At 37.4% G+C, this 19,200-nt stretch overlaps 3 protein-coding genes and 1 long non-coding RNA gene across 4 annotated transcripts; 3 read left to right on the plus strand and 1 right to left on the minus strand.

Annotated features, from left to right (window-relative positions):
- Nucleotides 183–1,569, plus strand: LOC18596798. Its single transcript, XR_001928499.1, has 2 exons — nt 183–773; nt 1,220–1,569. It is a non-coding gene; the product is annotated as an uncharacterized LOC18596798 (long non-coding RNA).
- Nucleotides 2,498–5,623, plus strand: LOC18596799 (pentatricopeptide repeat-containing protein At5g04780). Its single transcript, XM_007025493.2, has one exon. The coding sequence runs from the start codon at nt 2,555–2,557 to the stop codon at nt 5,393–5,395; it is 2,841 nt and encodes a 946-aa protein (XP_007025555.2). The 5' UTR covers nt 2,498–2,554; the 3' UTR covers nt 5,396–5,623.
- On the minus strand, nt 5,867–10,510 carry LOC18596800 (MACPF domain-containing protein NSL1). The gene is made up of 7 exons (XM_007025494.2): nt 10,113–10,510; nt 9,175–9,413; nt 8,769–8,955; nt 8,372–8,455; nt 8,073–8,256; nt 7,427–7,593; nt 5,867–6,789 (listed from the first exon to the last, which is right to left on the minus strand). Exons 1-7 carry the CDS (start codon nt 10,380–10,382, stop codon nt 6,100–6,102), a joined length of 1,821 nt encoding a protein of 606 aa, XP_007025556.2. The 5' UTR covers nt 10,383–10,510; the 3' UTR covers nt 5,867–6,099.
- On the plus strand, nt 17,930–19,136 carry LOC18596802 (ethylene-responsive transcription factor 4). The gene has a single exon (XM_007025496.2). It carries the CDS (start codon nt 18,054–18,056, stop codon nt 18,783–18,785), a length of 732 nt encoding a protein of 243 aa, XP_007025558.2. The 5' UTR covers nt 17,930–18,053; the 3' UTR covers nt 18,786–19,136.

Consider the following 19,200-nt stretch of genomic DNA (forward strand, 5'->3'; position numbering starts at 1 on the left):
TAGAACCAGAAGTGCAACACCAGGGGTTGGTGGCGGTGGGTCGGTCCTGTGGCTAAAAACTAAACCAAGAATGGCAGTTGGCAGACCGCAAAAATCAACGTCATTGGACCGATGGATAAAGTCGGTTCCCAAACACCAAATACTATAATAATAATATCAGTACCACATACAATTCCACGCTTTATCTTTCACTTTATTTTCTTTCCCCTACACCTCAGCTGCACCATTTCTCCATTCGACCCACCAAAACCAACTAATCAAGCAGTGACAATTCATTCGCTGAAAGAATTTAATCAATTGGAAGAGTCGTTTGCAGCTTCCAGTCACGCCTCTTCTTGGTTTATTAAAAAATTGAAAGTAATTGAAGGAATCTATTCTCTTGTCCACTTACGGGATATGGATGTGGATGTCAAACACTCGACACCCAATGCCCAATTGTATAATTTTAATATAATTTATACAATCATCAGTTTATCGATTATCCAGTCGCTTTAAGATCAAGTCCAATCATGAGCAGCGTCTAGCTCCAGGGGTTGCTCCGCTTTTTCTTATATTGAGAATAGTTGAACAAGGTGAAAAAGGAAGTCTTTCTTTGTATTTCAGGTTTCTTGTGCTCTGTGTTCTTTGGTGTGAGAAGGGACTTTGGGTTCTGATTGATTTCCAATGATGGTGGAGCTGTTTGTGTTGGGGTGTACGGGAGTTGTGGTCTTTCTTCACGGAGCCAATTTCTTCTTCCATATCCTCTCCCAACACATCGCCGTTCGTTCTCTCAGGTTCGTTCAAGTTTCAAAGGTTTCTATAATTCCCAACTCCCAAGTCTTTTTCTTTTCTTTGTTTTCATGGTCCAAATTCGATTGGGTTAAGATTGGTTCTGATCAAGTTGATGTTTCCATATCTTGCCAAACAATCCTGAAAGATTATCTTATCATACCATGATCGAACTCTTCATCTGTAGCTTGAGATATATCTAATATGTCCAGACTCCTCCTGATAGGCTCTGTCTAATCTTTGCCCTAAATTTTGTTCTCAAATACTCTTTCAGCCTCATAAATCTGGACTCTTTTACAGAATTTTTGGATTAAAATTTCTGGGTACAACTTTATCCTAAGCATTATTCTTCAGCTTTAGATTTTGTTCATGCAATTCTGATGGATTAAGTTGTAAGTAATGTTACTAATTAGTATTAATTCTAATGTTGGCATTTTTGTTTGGTCTCCAGTTTCTTGGGATTCGTTGGGTGGTAGACCGAACAGAAAAACAGAGATGATTAGTTTTCTTCACGCAAGCTGTGTAATGTGGATCATGGCAGTTAATGGGAGCTCTGCACATGCCGTGACGCTTTGTAAATACTTACTTATGAGGTAGAAGTAGATTTTAAGTATAAAATAATGATAGTTTTATATTCCTAAAACAAAAATGCAAGGCTTTACCCAAATTTAGAGCCGAAATCATCTTGTATTACTCTGTTCTAATCCATTTCTATACCAAAATTCGGCATCAGTGGTATCCTTCAAGTTTCATTGCTGAGCTTATATTGTTCAATATAATTGAAATTTCTATGTTCTTCTAGAATGTGATGTTGGGATGTTTTGTAAAGTGGGAAGTCTAGTGGTAGGAAGGTGATGAACTGACAATGATTGAAGCACCAAAAATGTTGCAAATTTTACAAGCAAATGGAGTTGGTGATGTTTCAACCCACGTGATGCACCAACTCTCTCATTGTTCTTTGTGGGTTTTTGCTTTGGTGGAACAATTTCTTCCATATAGAGTTGAGAAAGTGCAAAATCCAAGTGATGAGCAAAGAGAATTTAGTGCAATGAATCCAAGCATCAAGCAATCACCATCACAATTAGGCATGCTCCCCTCAACTTTATCCATAATGTTTTACTACCTGTTTGTTAACTAAATTGAATGGTTTCATTAAATTAAATATTAGGCTTAAATCTGAAGAAAGTCACCTGTATAATGATCATTTATTCAACTAAACTATTCATTGAATTTTGATTTAAGATTGCACAAATCTTTAATTCTAATTGAAATAAAACTGCCCTTGCATCCAATGTGAATTGATTTTTTTTTGCCCATATATGATTTGACGAGTTGATGTAGCTATATAGACAAATAACTTAAATTTTTTAAAACATGTCAACTTGTTAAGACATATGCGGTATGGACAAAAAAGTTAATTGTCATTATTGAAAATTTATTTGATTTTAAATTAAAGTTTAATGATTTATTTGAATGTAATAAAAAAATAAGAGATTTAATTAAATAAATAATAATATAAAGGTCTTTTTAAGAATTAATGCCCAAATATTACTACTAAAAATCTATTATTTGACATTTATTGAATAACTAAAGTGAAGACTATTATGTTACTACACAAAATTTCAATTACAATTCACAAGTGATTATTAAATTAAGTACATTTAAATATTTATTATTAAATTAAGCAAAATCCCAAAGAGTCGTGACAAAACGACCGAACATAAGGCATTGTTCGTGTTTTGTAACGTCTATACTATTGCTCGATACCCGCGAAGCAGGTTAGTTAATGAACAAATGGATCATGACAGTTCGTTACCTCAGTTCCCTCCAATTCCAAAAATCTCTTCACCATCACCAACGACCGTACCCACATTTTAAATCCTTCACTTTCTCTTCTCAACATTTCCAAACTTCAGCTAAGTTAACCCACGGCTCAAAATCCAACCCTTTTTTAAGCTCAACCCAAGAGCCTAATTTCACACCCATCTCTGTTCCCTACTACTCTAAGCTCTTATCAAAATGCAATGCCACCAAGAACCCATCTCCAGGCATGCAAATCCATGCCATTATAATTAAATTTGGGTCGACCAAAGACCCTAAAAGTAGGAATCTTTTGATCAGTTTGTATGCAAAATGTAAACTTTTTCGCTATGCCAGGAAACTGGTTGATGAAAGTCCTGAACCGGACTTGGTTTCTTGGTCTGCTTTGATTTCTGGGTATGCCCAAAATGGGTTTGGTAAAGAAGCAATTTTGGCCTTTTATGAGATGCATTTGTTGGGTGTTAGGTGCAATGACTTCACATTTCCAAGTGTGCTAAAAGCTTGTACTTTTACAAGGGATTTGGAGTTAGGGAGACAGATTCATGCGGTTGTTGTAGTTACCGGGTTTGAGTGTGATGAATATGTTGCTAATAGTTTGGTTGTTATGTACGCAAAATGCGGGGAGTTTGGTGATTCGAGGAGGCTTTTTGAGGATATGCCTGAAAGGAGTGTTGTTTCGTGGAATGCATTACTCTCTTGTTATGTACAGAGTGATTACTGTGGAGAAGCAGTGGAGTTATTTCATGAAATGGTTTCGAGTGGAATAAAACCTAATGAATTTAGTTTGTCTAGCATGATAAATGCTTACACAGGGTTGGAGGATAGTGGTCAAGGAAGGAAAATTCACGGGTTCTTGATAAAGCTTGGTTATGATTCGGATCCTTTCTCGAAGAATGCACTTGTGGACATGTGTGCAAAGGTAGGAAGTCTTGAGGATGCTGTTTTCGTTTTTGAGGAGATTGCAAGACCTGACATTGTTTCTTGGAATGCTGTAATCGCTGGTTGTGTTCTTCATGAAAACCATGATTGGGCTTTAGAACTTTTTGGGCAAATGAGAAGGTCTGAAACACATCCAAATATGTTTACCTTGTCGAGTGCTCTAAAAGCTTGTGCTGGGACTGGGCTCAAGAAATTGGGCAGACAGTTGCACTGTAACTTGATAAAGATAAATGTAGGATCAGATCCTTTTGTGGATGTTGGACTTATAGATATGTATTCCAAAACTTATTTGATGAATGATGCGAGAATGGTTTTTAATTTGATGCCAGATAAGGACTTGATTGCCTGGAATGCTGTTATCTCTGGGCATTCACAAAATGGGGAATACATGGAAGCAGTATCGCTATTTCCTCTGATGTATAAGGAGGGTATAGGATTCAATCAGACAACTTTATCAACAGTCCTCAAATCCATCGCCAGCTTGCAGGCTAACAATGTTTGCAAACAAGTTCATGCACTCTCTGTAAAGTCAGGATTTGAGTCTGACAATTATGTTGTAAACAGCCTTATCGATGCATATGGAAAATGTGCCCTTCTAGAAGATGCAACAAGAATATTCAGAGAGTGCTTGATTGTAGATTTAGTGGCTTTCACATCTATGATCACAGCTTATGCTCAATCTGGACAAGGTGAAGAAGCTCTTAAGCTGTATTTAGAAATGCTAGATAGAGGGATAGAGCTGGATCCATTTGTTTGTAGTTCACTCCTGAATGCATGTGCAAATCTTTCAGCATATGAACAGGGGAAACAAGTACATGTTCACATCTTGAAGTTTGGATTTATGTCTGATATCTTTGCTGGAAATTCTCTCGTCAATATGTATGCCAAATGTGGAAGCATAGATGATGCAGACCGTGTGTTCTCTAAGATTCCTGAGAGAGGAATAGTCTCATGGTCCTCGATGATTGGAGGACTTGCTCAACATGGACATGGGAAAGAAGCCCTGCGGGTATTCAATCAGATGCTTAAATATGGTGTTTCTCCCAATCAGATAACTTTGGTCAGTGTCCTTTGTGCTTGTAATCATGCAGGCTTGATTACTGAAGCCAAACGATACTTTGGCTCAATGAGAGAGTTGTTTGGATTTGAACCTATGCAAGAGCATTACGCTTGCATGATTGACCTCCTTGGCCGAGCAGGGAGATTAGATGAGGCAATGGAACTAGCAAATACAATGCCTTTTCAGGCGGATGCCTCAGTTTGGGGTGCACTTCTTGGTGCAGCTAGAATCCATAAAAATGTTGAGCTTGGCCAACTTGCCGCGGAGATGCTTTTTACTCTTGAACCAGAGAAATCTGGTACCCATGTTCTTCTTGCTAACATTTATGCATCAGTTGGCATGTGGGAGAATGTAGCAAAGGTGAGAAGACTCATGAAAGACTGCAACGTGAAGAAAGAGCCTGGGATAAGTTGGATTGAGGTCAAAGACATGATACACACTTTCATAGTGGGGGACAGAAGCCATGCTAGAAGTGAGGAAATCTATGCAAAGCTTGATGAGCTAAGTGAGCGTTTGACCAAAGCTGGCTATGTTCCCATGGTAGAGTTTGATCTTCATGATGTGGAACGCGGTGAAAAGGAGGAGCTTTTATACCACCACAGTGAAAAACTTGCAGTAGCCTTTGGATTGATTGCCACGCCACCTGGAGCTCCAATTAGAGTGAAAAAGAACCTCAGAGTCTGCGTTGATTGCCATACTGCATTCAAGTTCATTAGTAAAATTGTCTCCAGGGAAATTATCGTGAGAGACATCAACAGATACCACCATTTTAAAGATGGTTCATGTTCTTGTGGGGATTACTGGTGATAATTTAGGAAGAAACGCAACTCATACAAAACATTATGTACACTTCCCCCACAACCATACCATACCGTTACAATATCAAGCCAGTTCAAAGCCTATCATAAACCTTTCTTTTCTAAACTTCAACAATATTCTTGTCCCTTTGTGCCTTTTTGTTGTTCGTATCACATCAGGCATATTAGCTTAAATCCCTTCTTTTCTGATAAATGAAAATTGTTTAATTTGATTCCATCACGCTGTGTTAGGTTGCCCTTTAAATTGGTTGCTTATCTCATGCCTATCCAGTTCTGTTAAAGGGCCCTCTTATGCATTTATGAAAGGAAACTATTCACCATTCATAGACAAAACAAGATATGATTAAAGGAGATATTTGCGATGTTCATGCTAGTTACTTGTGGCAGTCAGACATGTCGCATTCAGTTATAATTAGCTTGGGAGTGTATGTGCTGGCAGTCTTTCATCATACAGATGAGCTAGCAAGCAAAGCAACCATTGTTAATTTCCCTGGCAAAAGTAAGACGGGAGACGGCTGATGTACCGAAGGATTCAATACTAACAAGAGAAAAGGTGAAAGGGAGCCTTTGGTTCCCTATAAACACAATTGAGAAGAATGGCCTTGTGCCATCTATACGAGGTAATGTCCAATAAATGATGTAAATGATAAGATTTACAGCGTAAAAATAATGTGCATTCCTCATCTGATTTTCTCACATCAGCATCATGCTTTCTTCCGACATTATTGTTAACAATGAGTACTTAGCTTTGATTGAGATTCTGCCACCTTCTACACAAAGTTTGGCTCCAGTAACCACCCAATATCCAGGTGGGTCCTCAGGTCCCCTAACCATCTCCTTCGTATCTACGAAGTTTGCCATTTTTGGTGCTTTAGTTGGTGAAGGTGGACCTCCTGGAAAAACTGCTGAATTTAAATCCACTTTGAGTGGCTTCTCTGGAGGATTGAGTCCTGAACTGAACCTTGTGCTAATCAACATTGAGAAGACTCCTGATTTCCGTGACAATGTTGAGGGTCCATCCCATTCTGATCTACGGATCCTAGCTAAGGCCACCATGGAGAATCCAAGCCTCAGGAACAGAACTTTCTTCATCCCAACAGCCTTTACCTCAAACCAAGCCTTGGTCACAATAGAAGCAGTATCATCAAAGCGGGATCCTCTGTGTTCTACAGGAGCAGTGCATACATGTGAGAATATGCTCCACTTGACAGGTTCAAGGTACCCACGTTCTGGCTCCTCGCTAGGCTCATAACTGTGATCATCTAAGAGCTGAAGGATTGTAGGAAGAGTCGAGAGATGCTGTAGATGGATTGCCAGATGATCACTCTTCTTACCCTCCAAATACAAGCGGATTCCTGTCACAGGTCGATTTCCTGTATCAACCTGCAATTGGTGGATTTGAGAACAGGTTGGAATTAGGAACTTGGTCAAATGAGCATGGTAATCACATGAATGAGTTCTAGTGGAACAAGTTCAGCACTATACAGTAAATTCAAGATACTTTTCATCTTTTTCATCATGGCAAGCATCCTGCAACATTAAGCAGACAATATTTCCTAAAATAAGATCTGAAGATAGTGCCACATTGTTTTCTAAGGGATTAACTTTTATTTTGACAAGGTTATTTGTGCCCCATTTTAATGTTACAGTTGGTATATAAGGAAAGCATTCTATTCATATTACCAGTTCTCAAAGCAAGACTTTATCAGCATGTACAATAGCTTAGGCTACAGATTAAATAAAATGAGAAGTTAATTAACAATCTATTATCAATAGTGCATCCAATAATGTAAAGATTTTTATTCATAGCTAAGCAAACAGAATAACTTCAGTCTGCCATGGAGTGACTGTAGATTTGACGAGAAATATAAATTGATGCACTCATCAAGTCGTAGACACTATCATTTTAAGTATCAATTATCAAGGCACTTTGCCTAAACCCTAAGCAGCAAGCAATCATTAATAACTGAAAATGTAAAAATAAGTGGCACAAGTATTATTGTGCGCCGCAATACATTACCCGCGTGGTATTAACATAAAGCTTAGGCCCCATCAAAGTGAACTGAAGTGATGGGGATCCTTGTTTTCTGCGCTTGAGACTGAGAGGCAGATCACCGTATACAGGAGCCCATTGTCGAAACAATTGAAATTCTAGAAATACATGGAGTTCCTCTATTGGTGGTTTATCTGCACGATATTACCCATCATTAGAGGCCAAAGTCAGAGCTCACATATGCGCCAAAGAAGGATATGGTAAATGGTTTACACCCTTTACAATGATCTTTCAGATACACATACATTCACTCTAATGAATCATCCAAGCAACCAGATTTAATGTTATAATGTTTTTGATCATTTGCCATGTCTTGCAGATCTTCCAGGAGTATAAATAATCCTATCTCCCACAACATTTATAGGAAGTAAACATGCCAAAGTATAAATAAATGGTAGTTCAACATCAATAATTACATTAAGTATAAATTGTGAATGCGCTAATTAATGACCCAACAGATAGGAAAATCTGGTTTACAAAAACTGAGTCATATTCAAGGATTTGGATTTGCTTTAATAGCAGGTATTTCATTGCAATCACCCTTATATAATACACACCTAGACATTTAGCCATGAAAGACCAAACTGACAGTATAACAATTATGCACACTCACATCGTAGGTACAAGTTCACTGCATGGCTTAAAAATCCATTGCCCCGAGCACCACCCAATAGGGAAGTAATCGGCACAAAGGACATTGATATAACATTTGGTGACTGTGATATAGTTGAAAGCCACTGGCTATGGCTTTGACCAAAATCAATGCCCCCCCTTCGAATATAAATGTTCAAAATATCCTGCAAAAAGGAAAAGTACAACAATCAAATGAAAGAGTCACCTCTACTGAAAGCAGGTTGCTTCTTAGAGGGTGCAGTTCTGAAACAGCTGCTAAAATAACATCAAGAAACTTACTTTATTCTTCGAGCAAGTAACAACAGGTGGCCTAATTGCTGCAGCAAGCACCCCCTCCTGGTCCCAGGGCATATAATGTTCTTCCTGAAGCAATATATAGAAACAAGGTTGGAAATGTGTATTTCCCAAGCATCGCTGACAATGCTCTATCATGGACTCATATATAGATAACGTTAAACAATACTGATTACTTTGAATTGCAATCCTTCTATCATCTATATCACATTATCACTACTTTCATTACTTCTTGGCTCTTGCCAAGGAAATCCTAAAGATACACTGCAAAGTGAAAATTCTGTAATTTATCTAAAAACTGTAGTTTTGCCTACCCTAGAATGCAAAAAGAACAGACTAACATGCATGTGCACTTCAACTATATTTTTCATACTAAATGTACCTTTGGTTTTCCTGAATATTCAGGAATGTTTACCCCTTCTGAAAACCTCTCATCAGCTAATTGCTTTAAATTTTTCTGTACTTCATTGGGCGGAAGATTTGAATTTTGCAATTGCTTTACGTGTATAACATCTTTACCTCCCATTTTAACCCCAACAACAACGTGCGTACCATATTTTTCAATGAACCTGAAAAAACAAAATTGATTTAGCACTGATTTAATTAATAAAATCAATTCTTAGACACACAATTAACCCCCATGGGATCACTAAACTTGTAAGCAATTCTTTTTCACATGTTAGAATTGGAATAAAATGGAGTGCAATTTCATTGAAAAGTAAGTAACCATAAATTCAAGCAAGTCTTTTAACTCCAAAACAATCCCTACTTCTGTATACAGAACTTACTCTGCAAGGGCAGCAGGGTCCCATGTAGTTGGCACCTCTCGTTTCACACGCTCAGACAAAGTTAAGTGAGTTCTTTCCAACTCAACATTGTACAGTGTTATGAACCAACCATCCAAAGCAAGAGTTTTTGTAGAGGTGGCATCCTTCTGCCAGCAGCCCTTGAACTCAAACATGGCATTGAATAAGCCCACAGGAATCTTGCCAGATAATGATAAATCCTGATTAAACCTTTCAGACATCTAGCGCAAAATGAGCACAAGTTAAATTCAGAGAAAACAACAAATCCATCAAGCAAAGACTAAAGAAAACACTCAAGTCCCGGTGCTTATTCAGTTTTGTTTTTCTGTTTCTATTCTTGAAGCACACGCTTAGCATTTTGTTAATTTTTTATACTAGTAAAAGCACTGAGTGGACAAGATATATTGCAAAACGACTCCCAAAGAACAAAAATGGGCGAGAACCAGCAAAAACAGAACAGAGAAAAGATATACAAAAAAGAGCTCTCTTGAAAACTGTTTCATAAGACAGCAAATGATACCTTTCTAAAATTAATTATACAAAAATTAAGTAGAAAAAAAAGGACTTTTGCAACTTGGAACTTGGCAAGATTTTCTTTGCCAATCTGCATTCTCTGCACAAGCCGGTTCTGTGTTCTCATAAAAGATATTGAAGCATAATCAAATTTTGCAAAAATCCCTTCTTTTTCAATTCCATTTGAAGTCACCAGGGTCATATCATGCAGCTAAAATCATTTCCAGATTCTTCACCAAACAAAATACAAACCCAAAAAGGAAAAAGGTAGAACTTCCCAGTAAGTCTCAAACATAGTTCTTTCCCTCTTTAGAAAGAGAAGAGGGGGAGGGAGGTACTCGTAACGTCTATTAAACCAATTCCAAACATGGAAACTAAACACAACTAAAACATAAACAAAAACTTACCTGATTAAAAGAAAGAACATCAGAGCGAAACCTGGTACGCTCGCCTTTATCACATTTAATCGAATTGAGCACATTTTTAACAACAACCCCACCAGGAAAAACCACGTCCCGACTCCCTGCCGAGTCAAGCTCGATCAATCTCGACCCGGAAGGGCCCGGCTTGCAAGCCGATAGCCTGATGTCGTTGGACAAGTCGTACCCGAACCCGATCACAGAAACCGCCTTTTCCGCCGCCGATTGCGGGTCCATTTTATAGGGATAGGCAGCCATCGGTTCCTGGTCAGACGATGGCTGGAGTTTCGTGAAGTTTTGGTGAAACTGAGTTCGGATTGTGGGGCTTTAGTCCACTGCTGAGGAAGGAGACGACCCATTAAAGTGGTCTTTGGTCCGAATAATTCTTTGAATTATTCTTTGAATTTTTTAATTTAAAAAAAAATTAGTTGCATAATTAATTTGGAAAGGCTTAAAAAAAAAAAGAACCATTTTATGTGTCTGATAGGTAACTTGCCGAAAGTGACATCGGAAACTCTGACGTTTGACTTCAGACATATTGCCAGTGTAAACATGGGGACTCAACAGGCGGCTGGCGACTGTCCGAAACTTCCTACTTGTCTGCCACGTGGCGACGTGTTTGGACTAGTTCGGCTTCTGTCGAATCCGACTGCTAAGGTGCGTTTCACCCCTTCGATATTTTTGCCCTGTCTGAAGATATTTTTGTTTTCAAGTACTGTTTTGTAATTTGTCGAATTTCAATCACAAAATAAAAATCATACGACTAAATTTTTTTTTTTGTAATTTCTATATTATTAATAAAATATTAAAACTATATATAAACGTGGAATAGTCAAATTTAGAGTGAAGTCAAAGGATCGGAGCAATTTCGGCACCCTGGTGAGTCACGACGATGCTTCCGATGACGCTTTCAATTTGAGTGTAGAATACAACGAAGAGCGTTTCCAAGACTCTTTCAATTTCAATTATAATAATTTGAAAGACTCAGGTCGTCAATGTTTGGTGCCTTCATCTTTCTTCGCTTCAGTATTTAGCTTTGTTTTATGTTGACTTGTTCGTATATTTCATAATATTAGTGTGCAGATGCCCCATCCTGGTCTAAAACAACTCGCTCATTATCTAAGCAAATTTGACACTTTTCCATTTTACATCGGATTAGCTTTTTGGATTACGTATTAAACTCCATAAGAGTTTCCGGTGGAGCATGGCCAAAGATTTTGACTCACAAACCCTGCGTAATCTAGTTCAATGACTTACTAGTGTTCCGTTTATATATGATTTTATATTGAATTAAGTTTGTGTAATTTTATTTTATGTTAAATAAATTTTTATAATTAATTATTTTATGTTAAAGTATAATTTGTCATTTTATATTTATGTTAACATCAACTTTAAAAGTAAAAAATATCATATAATCATATTATTATATAATATTATAATGCTACGTCTTTATTATTATGACATATTAACATGTCATGTGATATCAAATGATAAATAATATTTTAATTAGTAATAGTTAGTCAATCATTAATTATAAAAAGTTATTTCGTTCATTAAAGTAAAACAAATTTGATTAAACGTAATAAAAATAAAACTTTATTTGAATTTTTTAAAATAATTTTAAAGATTTTTTAAGTATTATGTCTAAACAAATTTAAAAATTGATGCTTTTAATAAATAAAGACACATAATTGTATAATTTTATTTTGAAGAATTTTTTAATTTTACATTTGATAATATATGAATATTATATATTTTTAATTGATAATGAATCAAATATAATCCGGTTTATGTATCACGTTATGTTATGCTTAAACTTTATGCCTAAGAATTGGGCTTGGGTATTGAAGCACAAGCTTGAAGAAACCCAAAAGGGTGGAGTTATAACAAATTAACAAGTAAATCCGATCAAAGTTGAATGCAAATTTATGACAGGGCCGAGAAGGAGCTCACCAGAAACTTTTGGTCCGCAAACTGGACCTTACTTATCTTAAGCCCAATTGCTATAATGAACTCCCTTGCTCCTTGATGTTGTTGGCTTGTACGACAAGGATCAAACTGTTGAAGCTGATGGTTTAGTCTTTAGCCAGTTATCTTCCCCATTACTTCTGACTTGTAGAAGGTCCCTGCAACGGCAAGGACTTGGTCACGGAACTAACCATCAAAGTCTTAAACATAGACAATTTCCAGACAATCTTAATGGATAATTTTGTTTTAGTAGGTCAAACACTGTTCATGATTTGTATTTATTATTGTGTATATATATATATTATATGGTGCCGACAGCCCATCCTTCCGACACCCTAGAAAGTTTCTGAGAAACTACGTATGTTCTTAGATCTTGGTAGGTTTTAAGACTACGAAGCTAGAAACCAGAAAGTCAAGAAGAAGCGGCACGTAGCTTCCATGAACATAACCCATACATGTCAGCAGTTCGAAATTCAGCGTTGAGTCCGTGTAGAATTTCTGTGGTCTGGACTTAATTTCCAGTTCCAGCCAGTGCTTACACAGTGGAGTTTGACGATTTTACCTTCTAAAACCAGCTTGGGTCATTTTCTGTGAGAGCAAAAGAAATGAAATTCAGGTTGTAAACGTTAGCAGCCTTAGCTGAGGAAACCCCCAAGCAAATGTACAGCATAATAAGTGCACACCTACGCCGAACAAAACAAAATAAAACAAACAAATGTACACCTGTTCCCATTTCCAGACATTACAGCATCCCGCAAAATAAAACAGACAAATGTAACACCAGTTCCCATTTCCAGACATTACAGCATCCCGCGAATAAAGGAACATCTCTCTGATTAGAATTCTATATCCTATTATGTCATATAACCTTTACGGACAAACTTCGACTTAGACCAGGAGTCATCTCTTTGTTTTCTACAAGTGACATATAGGTAAAGGTCAAAAAAAAAAAAAACAGGATGATCAATCTTATACCAATGGAGTTTGAAAGAAAGATTTGAAGAAACATGGAATTTACATATTGGTAAAAGTCAAAAAAAAAAGTTTTAAACTTCCTTGGGTGAATTTCTTTTCTTCCCTTGGAATCACGACATAAGACAAGCAAAGGTGAGAAATCTAATGAATTTGAACACAAGACTTTTAACAACCCTAATTTCTTCTAGATTTTGATGCTTTAACCTCATTGTAGCCTAGCTTGGCCTTGTTGACAATGGTACCACATTCTTTTGTTGACATTACAGGCACCAAAATATTGAGCAATTCCATGGTCCCGATTCTTTCCTTTGACAAAATGACCCCATACAGGGAATAACGTCACATAGTTTTTGTTCTGTTTTGCCTTGGAGTCCAAGCAAAAATTTAACATCCCAAAACAGGCCAAAAAAGTTTGATGGTCAACACGCATAAATGGGGCATCAGTATCATGAACCCTAACCAAAATGCAAGCAAAATCTTATATTTGACTTTTGCAAGTAATGGCCACAAGCCGAAGGCAGTTCCCACTCCCCATTCATACAAGCCTTCACATTTCATTGGCTTTGGAAATACTGACCCTACAAAAAAATAAGAAATAAAAAAACAGATAGAGAAGTTTCACTAAAAAGACACAGGAAAACAGACACATGTCTATGTCCCCATCAATACAGTTTACATCACTGCTCCCCTTGCTCATTATTGAAGAAGAAAATAATAATAATAATAATAACAATACTAATTTGATTTAACAAATTAAGGTTAGAATTAGTTATTAATGAATACTCACACAAAATAATTTTATGGAAAGATTACTCTATTGAAAAAAATATATATTTTTTCATTTAATGCAACCATTTCTTAGCATCTTAACAGAGAAAAGAGATTAAGAAGAAAAAGGAAGTGGCCCATGGAAAAGAGACAGAAGGAGCTGCTGCCATGGTGGCCAACAGAGTGCTGAATCAGCAGATTGAGAAGACTTGAAATTCAGCCACAAGAAAAGAGAGGCCAAGGCTGGACTACAAACGTACAGGTGCCACCTGTTCCGCTGTTCGAGTCAACGTGTTTCATGCTTTTTCATGGTGGGCTGTGTCCCAATATATCTCTTATCTTATTCGGTCCCCACCTCTCCCACCTGCTCCTTGCCACGTACCCCCACGCCTAGCCATTACCCATTACTCACCGTTCCAAATTATTTTCAGTGTTCCTTAGACAAAATCTCTTCTTTCCTTTGTACCAATGCCCACAACATACATTGGTTGATTTAGATTTTTTTCAGTAAAAAAAGATCAATTTAAAATTTTCATATTAAAAATAAATAAAATAAATCTTAAATTTATAAATAAAAATTTTACTATACCTAATAAATTTTTTTTTAATTAAAAATATGAACTTATAACAAGTAATATTTGAATTTAGTTAATTTTTCAATCAAAACTTTTATAAAATATATCATAATTGAATAAGTTTGAATTGAGATATAGTGCAATGAAAATATTGTATAATTAAATGATGAAAAATATCATATCTTACGTATCTAAAAAAAAATGAGATGAATATTAAATTTATAAACAACTACCCTTTTTCACTTAATAAATATACATATTTATCTCATAATTCAAATGTTTTAATTTTAAAGATGGGTGGATGTTAATTTCATATGTCGGATTTTGTTTTTGTCAACAATTTGAACCTGACAGGGGCCGTTGTGGTAAAGGAAATCATGTAATAGTTTTTCATACACGGAAAATGAAATGTTAGAAACAGTAGCAGTAAACCGAAAAGTGTAAGAGATTTTGGCGATAGCATTAATTTCAAAGTCAATCAAGTCAATCGGGGGACGCGGGTGTGGGCGTGGGCCCAAACTTTCTGCCGAACAGCCGGCAGCAGAATTTCGGTGGCTGATTTTGGAGCGTGAAACTCGGAAATTTTAGGGGCATCCAGCCACCACCAACATTAAAAGAAAGGCTGCGACAATCGTATGGTGATTGTTCTAGGAAACATAATATAAGCAAATTTAATTATAATTTTTTGTCAATATGGAACCGTGGTTTGGTTGTTGTGAAAAATTTGATCAGACCGTACAAACTTCGTATCGTATCTTTTCTACAACCGACCAGAGAAAAAGAAAATTAACAAATGCAAAAAAAAAAAAGTTATGGAAAGTTATTGAGCAATAATCGTGTGACTGTGTGAGCAGTGTGCTGCGGTGGTCCTTCTAGATGCTTTTGCCTGCATGCCTACCATTGATGAGCTTATAATTTTCGTGCCATAATGGGTGAACGATACTTTTAGCTTCGCCGCTCATTATTGTATGCATGAATTTGCTTTGATGTTAATCAACGTTTAAGCTTTTAATCACATGTTTATTTTTATGTTAACTTAATTTTTTTTTTCTATTTAGAAAGGCATGAAAGATTAAAATATAGTAGAGGGTAAATCAAGCATGGCAAAGCATACCTAATGCAATTAATATTCCTGTGACAGGCGGGGGGTGGGGGATACAGAGATTTTTAAAGATTTCCCATGCTCAATATTTCGAATTGAAAATGACAAGATAACCCTGTTTATGAGATTAACATGAAAATTAAATTAGTTTGGCAAAAATAACTAATAATAATGCTGTGCATGCGAAAGCCATCAATTTTCTTTTTCAGGAAACTTTTTGCGTTCGCAAGTGAAGCCACGTGGAGCTCATAAATGCCGTCAAATTTTGGTGGATTTAATGGGAATGAAAAAAAGAAAACACTGTCCCCTGCTGGTAGGCCAAAATCAATACATGCACTTGCTGGCCGTAACCTTCCCTATGCATTTTAGCCGTATAATAACGTTAACAAACCCCATAATAGGGGTCAATTAATTGACCAGGTTTAAAAAAAAAAATTAAGTATTAAATTTTTAAACCAAGTCCTCAATCTAACTCTTTATTGTCCCCCAAATTTGTTCCAAATCAAGGTCACGAGGCTCACATTAACAAGCGTATCACGTGAAAATTAGGCAGCTAAACCCCAGTGTAATGGGTTGCAGTCAGTCGGGGCAAAATGGAAAAAGAAAATCAATTGGCTGGGTATCCCTAGCAGCTCCCTTTGTTTGGTCTCGCATTTAATGCAGTCAAATTTTTGTCCATTAATTAAATGGGATTTACGATTGATTTTGGATAAACCTCTTTCTTCTTAATAGTAACAGCTATGACTCATCAAAATGAAGAACATGTGTAGGGTTACTCGAATTGGTAGGAACGGATTTCAGATCAACCTTCTTAATTACTAATACATTAACACTATTATTTTGATGTTTTTATATTTTGAAAAAATTAATAATCGATATTTATAATTACCCGTTAATCTGATTTTTTTATAAAATAAAATTTTAAACTAATAATATTTTTTAACGTACGGTCTTTGTGTGCCATTAAATGATGCATTTAAGTTAGGTTAATTCAGCAAGGGACCTATCGTGGAAACAGGCCAGGCCAGGCCACGCCATACCTCCCCCTCTAAACAGGCAACTTTCCTAATTTACTAACATTTAACATCTCTAAACATACGGCAACGTGTTTTGCGTGATCGTTAATTAGTTAAAAATGAAAACCTAAACCGTCCCCAATAGATTCCGCGGCAAAATAGAAATCCATCCCTGCTTTAATTACGAGGGGGAGAGAGTGGGTAGTGGAGGAATTTTGTAAGGTGGAGCGTGTCATACATGGGGGATAGGAGGGAGTGGGGGAAGACACTTGTCGGGTGAAATTGATACTAGGTGTCAGAAACTACTCATGTGGGCAGCAGGCAGCAGGCGTTGGAGTGTGGAGGGGTTGTTTTTTTTATGGGTGTTAGGTGCCAATCAACACGAGTAAGGAACAAAGGAAACGTGGCGAGATTCGATTGGGTAGTGGGCAACACCTGTTGGGTCCAAGCGAGCGGTTCAAAGGGATAAATGAAGGCGTGGGGGTGCTTCCGAAGCCCGTAAAATAAATAAATGAATAAAAGGAAAAAAATGGGAACAGAAAAGAGAGAGAAATATAGGGAGAGAGCAAAGAGGCAAACCAAAGGCAGCGCCAATCCCCCCATTTCCCCTCATCAAAAATCAAATAGCCGATCCAAGTCACGCGGCGAGATAGCAGAATATGCCGACAACTTGTTCAAACATCCTATTATCTATTTCACCTCATACCCCACGCGCCCTGATTTCTTCCTTTCAAAATCTTTTAAACATTTTCATTTGGCTTGCTTCAACATTAAATATTTGAATCCATATCTATAAATCACTTCGAAAAATGAAATCACTCTACCTAATTCATGTTTACCAAACTTTCCATTGCTTGATAAAGCCATACAATCGAGTGGTATGTTTGAAGAGTAAATTAGTAAAACTGTTAACTCTTTTTATACGTTAGGCTCTTTGAAAATTACTTTACAAGTTTCTTATCAAATGTTTGAAGATATTGAGATGTCACTTCATAAATTAGCTAGTTTGTATAATTAAATAAGGAAAGAAAGTTTTTGTTATTAAGAAATTTTAATAAAGATAAAACACGCAAAATAAATAAAAAAAATTTTCAGTTTTTGAGTAAGGTGTGTGAAAGGACGCGAGACAAGAGAGAGTGAGATGGAGCCCATACCACCGCACGCAATCAACAGTGCTATAACAGCCGTTAGATAATGATATTGATGATGTAGTGATGCTCCTCTTCGAGACAACCACATGCCACGTAATCCGGATACGCAATTTACTAAACTGCCAGCACTCCCCTCTGTTTCTCGCAGCCGCCCCTTCCAGTCAAATCCCTCGTTGACTGTGCCCCTCCTTTCTCTCTCCTTTAATTCCTCGACCATTCCCCCTCCCCCTCTATATAAACTCCTCGCTTGCCCTCCCTTCTCTCTTCAACCCCACATCAATCCCCAGCGTTTGCTCGCAGCAAAAAAACAAAATACATTGCGCGTTTAAACTTCTCTTTCTGTAAACGGAAACGGAAAGGCTTTCCATTATTAAATGGCGCCGAGAGAGAAAACGGCGGTCGTTAAGGGTAACGGCAACGTTAACGGAAATAGCAAGGAGGTGCATTTTAGAGGAGTGAGGAAGCGTCCATGGGGCCGTTACGCTGCTGAGATCAGAGATCCAGGGAAGAAGAGTCGAGTTTGGCTCGGAACTTTTGATACGGCTGAGGAAGCAGCCAGAGCCTATGACACCGCCGCCAGGGAATTTCGCGGCGCCAAGGCTAAGACAAATTTTCCCCTCCCCTGTGAAAATCTCAACAATGGTAGTAACTGTAACGACAACGATAACAACAACAATAGCAACAACCAGAGTCCAAGCCAGAGTAGCACCGTGGAGTCGTCGAGCCGTGAGCCGTCGCTCATGATCTATTCTTCGCCGTTTGATCTCAACCTTGGTCACGCGGCGGTTGCCGGGTTCGAAACTCCAGCCGTTAGGTTTCCATTCCAGCAAGTTTCACCGGTTACCGGCGTGTTCGCCGCCGGCATACCGGCCGTTGCTAGTCCTCAACTTTTCTACTTTGATTCCTTCGTTCGGCCTGGAGCGGTGAAAGGCCAGCAGTATCAACGGATGAGATTCGACCATAACGATTTTCATGCGACGTTTAACGGTGGAGTTCAAAGCGACTCCGATTCGTCGTCCGTGGTGGATTTGAACCATCACGAGATCAAGCAACGTCCCCTTCTCAATATCGATCTCAACCAACCTGCTCTTCCGGAAATCGCGTGATTTTTTTTTCCGCCGATCGTAAAACTGGAACATCATGAATTCTTATTTTCCGTTCTTTAAATTTATTTTTCTTACTCTTTAGTCCTGAAGAAAAAAACGAAGGTAGACTAGAGAAAATGAGACCACAAAAAAGAAGATATAATTACGGCGAGAGCTGTGATAAGTTGATGTGATCTACTGTAACGATCTTCCGATCACAAATCAACGGCGGCCGAGAGGTGTGAATACTTAGCTGATGATCTACTCTTTTTTTTTTCAACAGAGAAATATCAGTTTCTATCTGTTGTTCCATAACTACTTACTGTACTTTTTTTTTCTCCCAATGAATTAACACAAAAGAAATTCCTCCAAGCATTTCTTTTTTTTTTTTTCATTTGCTCTATATTTACGACCTGTTAATTCTTCTATGATTAAT

The sequence above is a fragment of the Theobroma cacao genome, chromosome 6, assembly GCF_000208745.1.
Source record: "Theobroma cacao cultivar B97-61/B2 chromosome 6, Criollo_cocoa_genome_V2, whole genome shotgun sequence".
NCBI classification, from domain to species: domain Eukaryota; kingdom Viridiplantae; phylum Streptophyta; class Magnoliopsida; order Malvales; family Malvaceae; genus Theobroma; species Theobroma cacao.

Bases quoted from the DNA above. Each gene is read 5' to 3' on its own strand.
- LOC18596799 (XM_007025493.2), top strand. From the start codon at position 2,555: ATGAACAAATGGATCATGACAGTTCGTTACCTCAGTTCCCTCCAATTC.
- LOC18596800 (XM_007025494.2), bottom strand. From the start codon at position 10,382: ATGGCTGCCTATCCCTATAAAATGGACCCGCAATCGGCGGCGGAAAAG. The intron at 9,414-10,112 runs GTAAGTTTTTGT...ATTTTGCGCTAG, and splicing joins ATGTTCTTTCTTTTAATCAG to ATGTCTGAAAGGTTTAATCA. The intron at 8,257-8,371 runs GTAAGTTTCTTG...TCCTTTTTGCAG, and splicing joins TTACTTGCTCGAAGAATAAA to GATATTTTGAACATTTATAT.
- LOC18596802 (XM_007025496.2), top strand. From the start codon at position 18,054: ATGGCGCCGAGAGAGAAAACGGCGGTCGTTAAGGGTAACGGCAACGTT.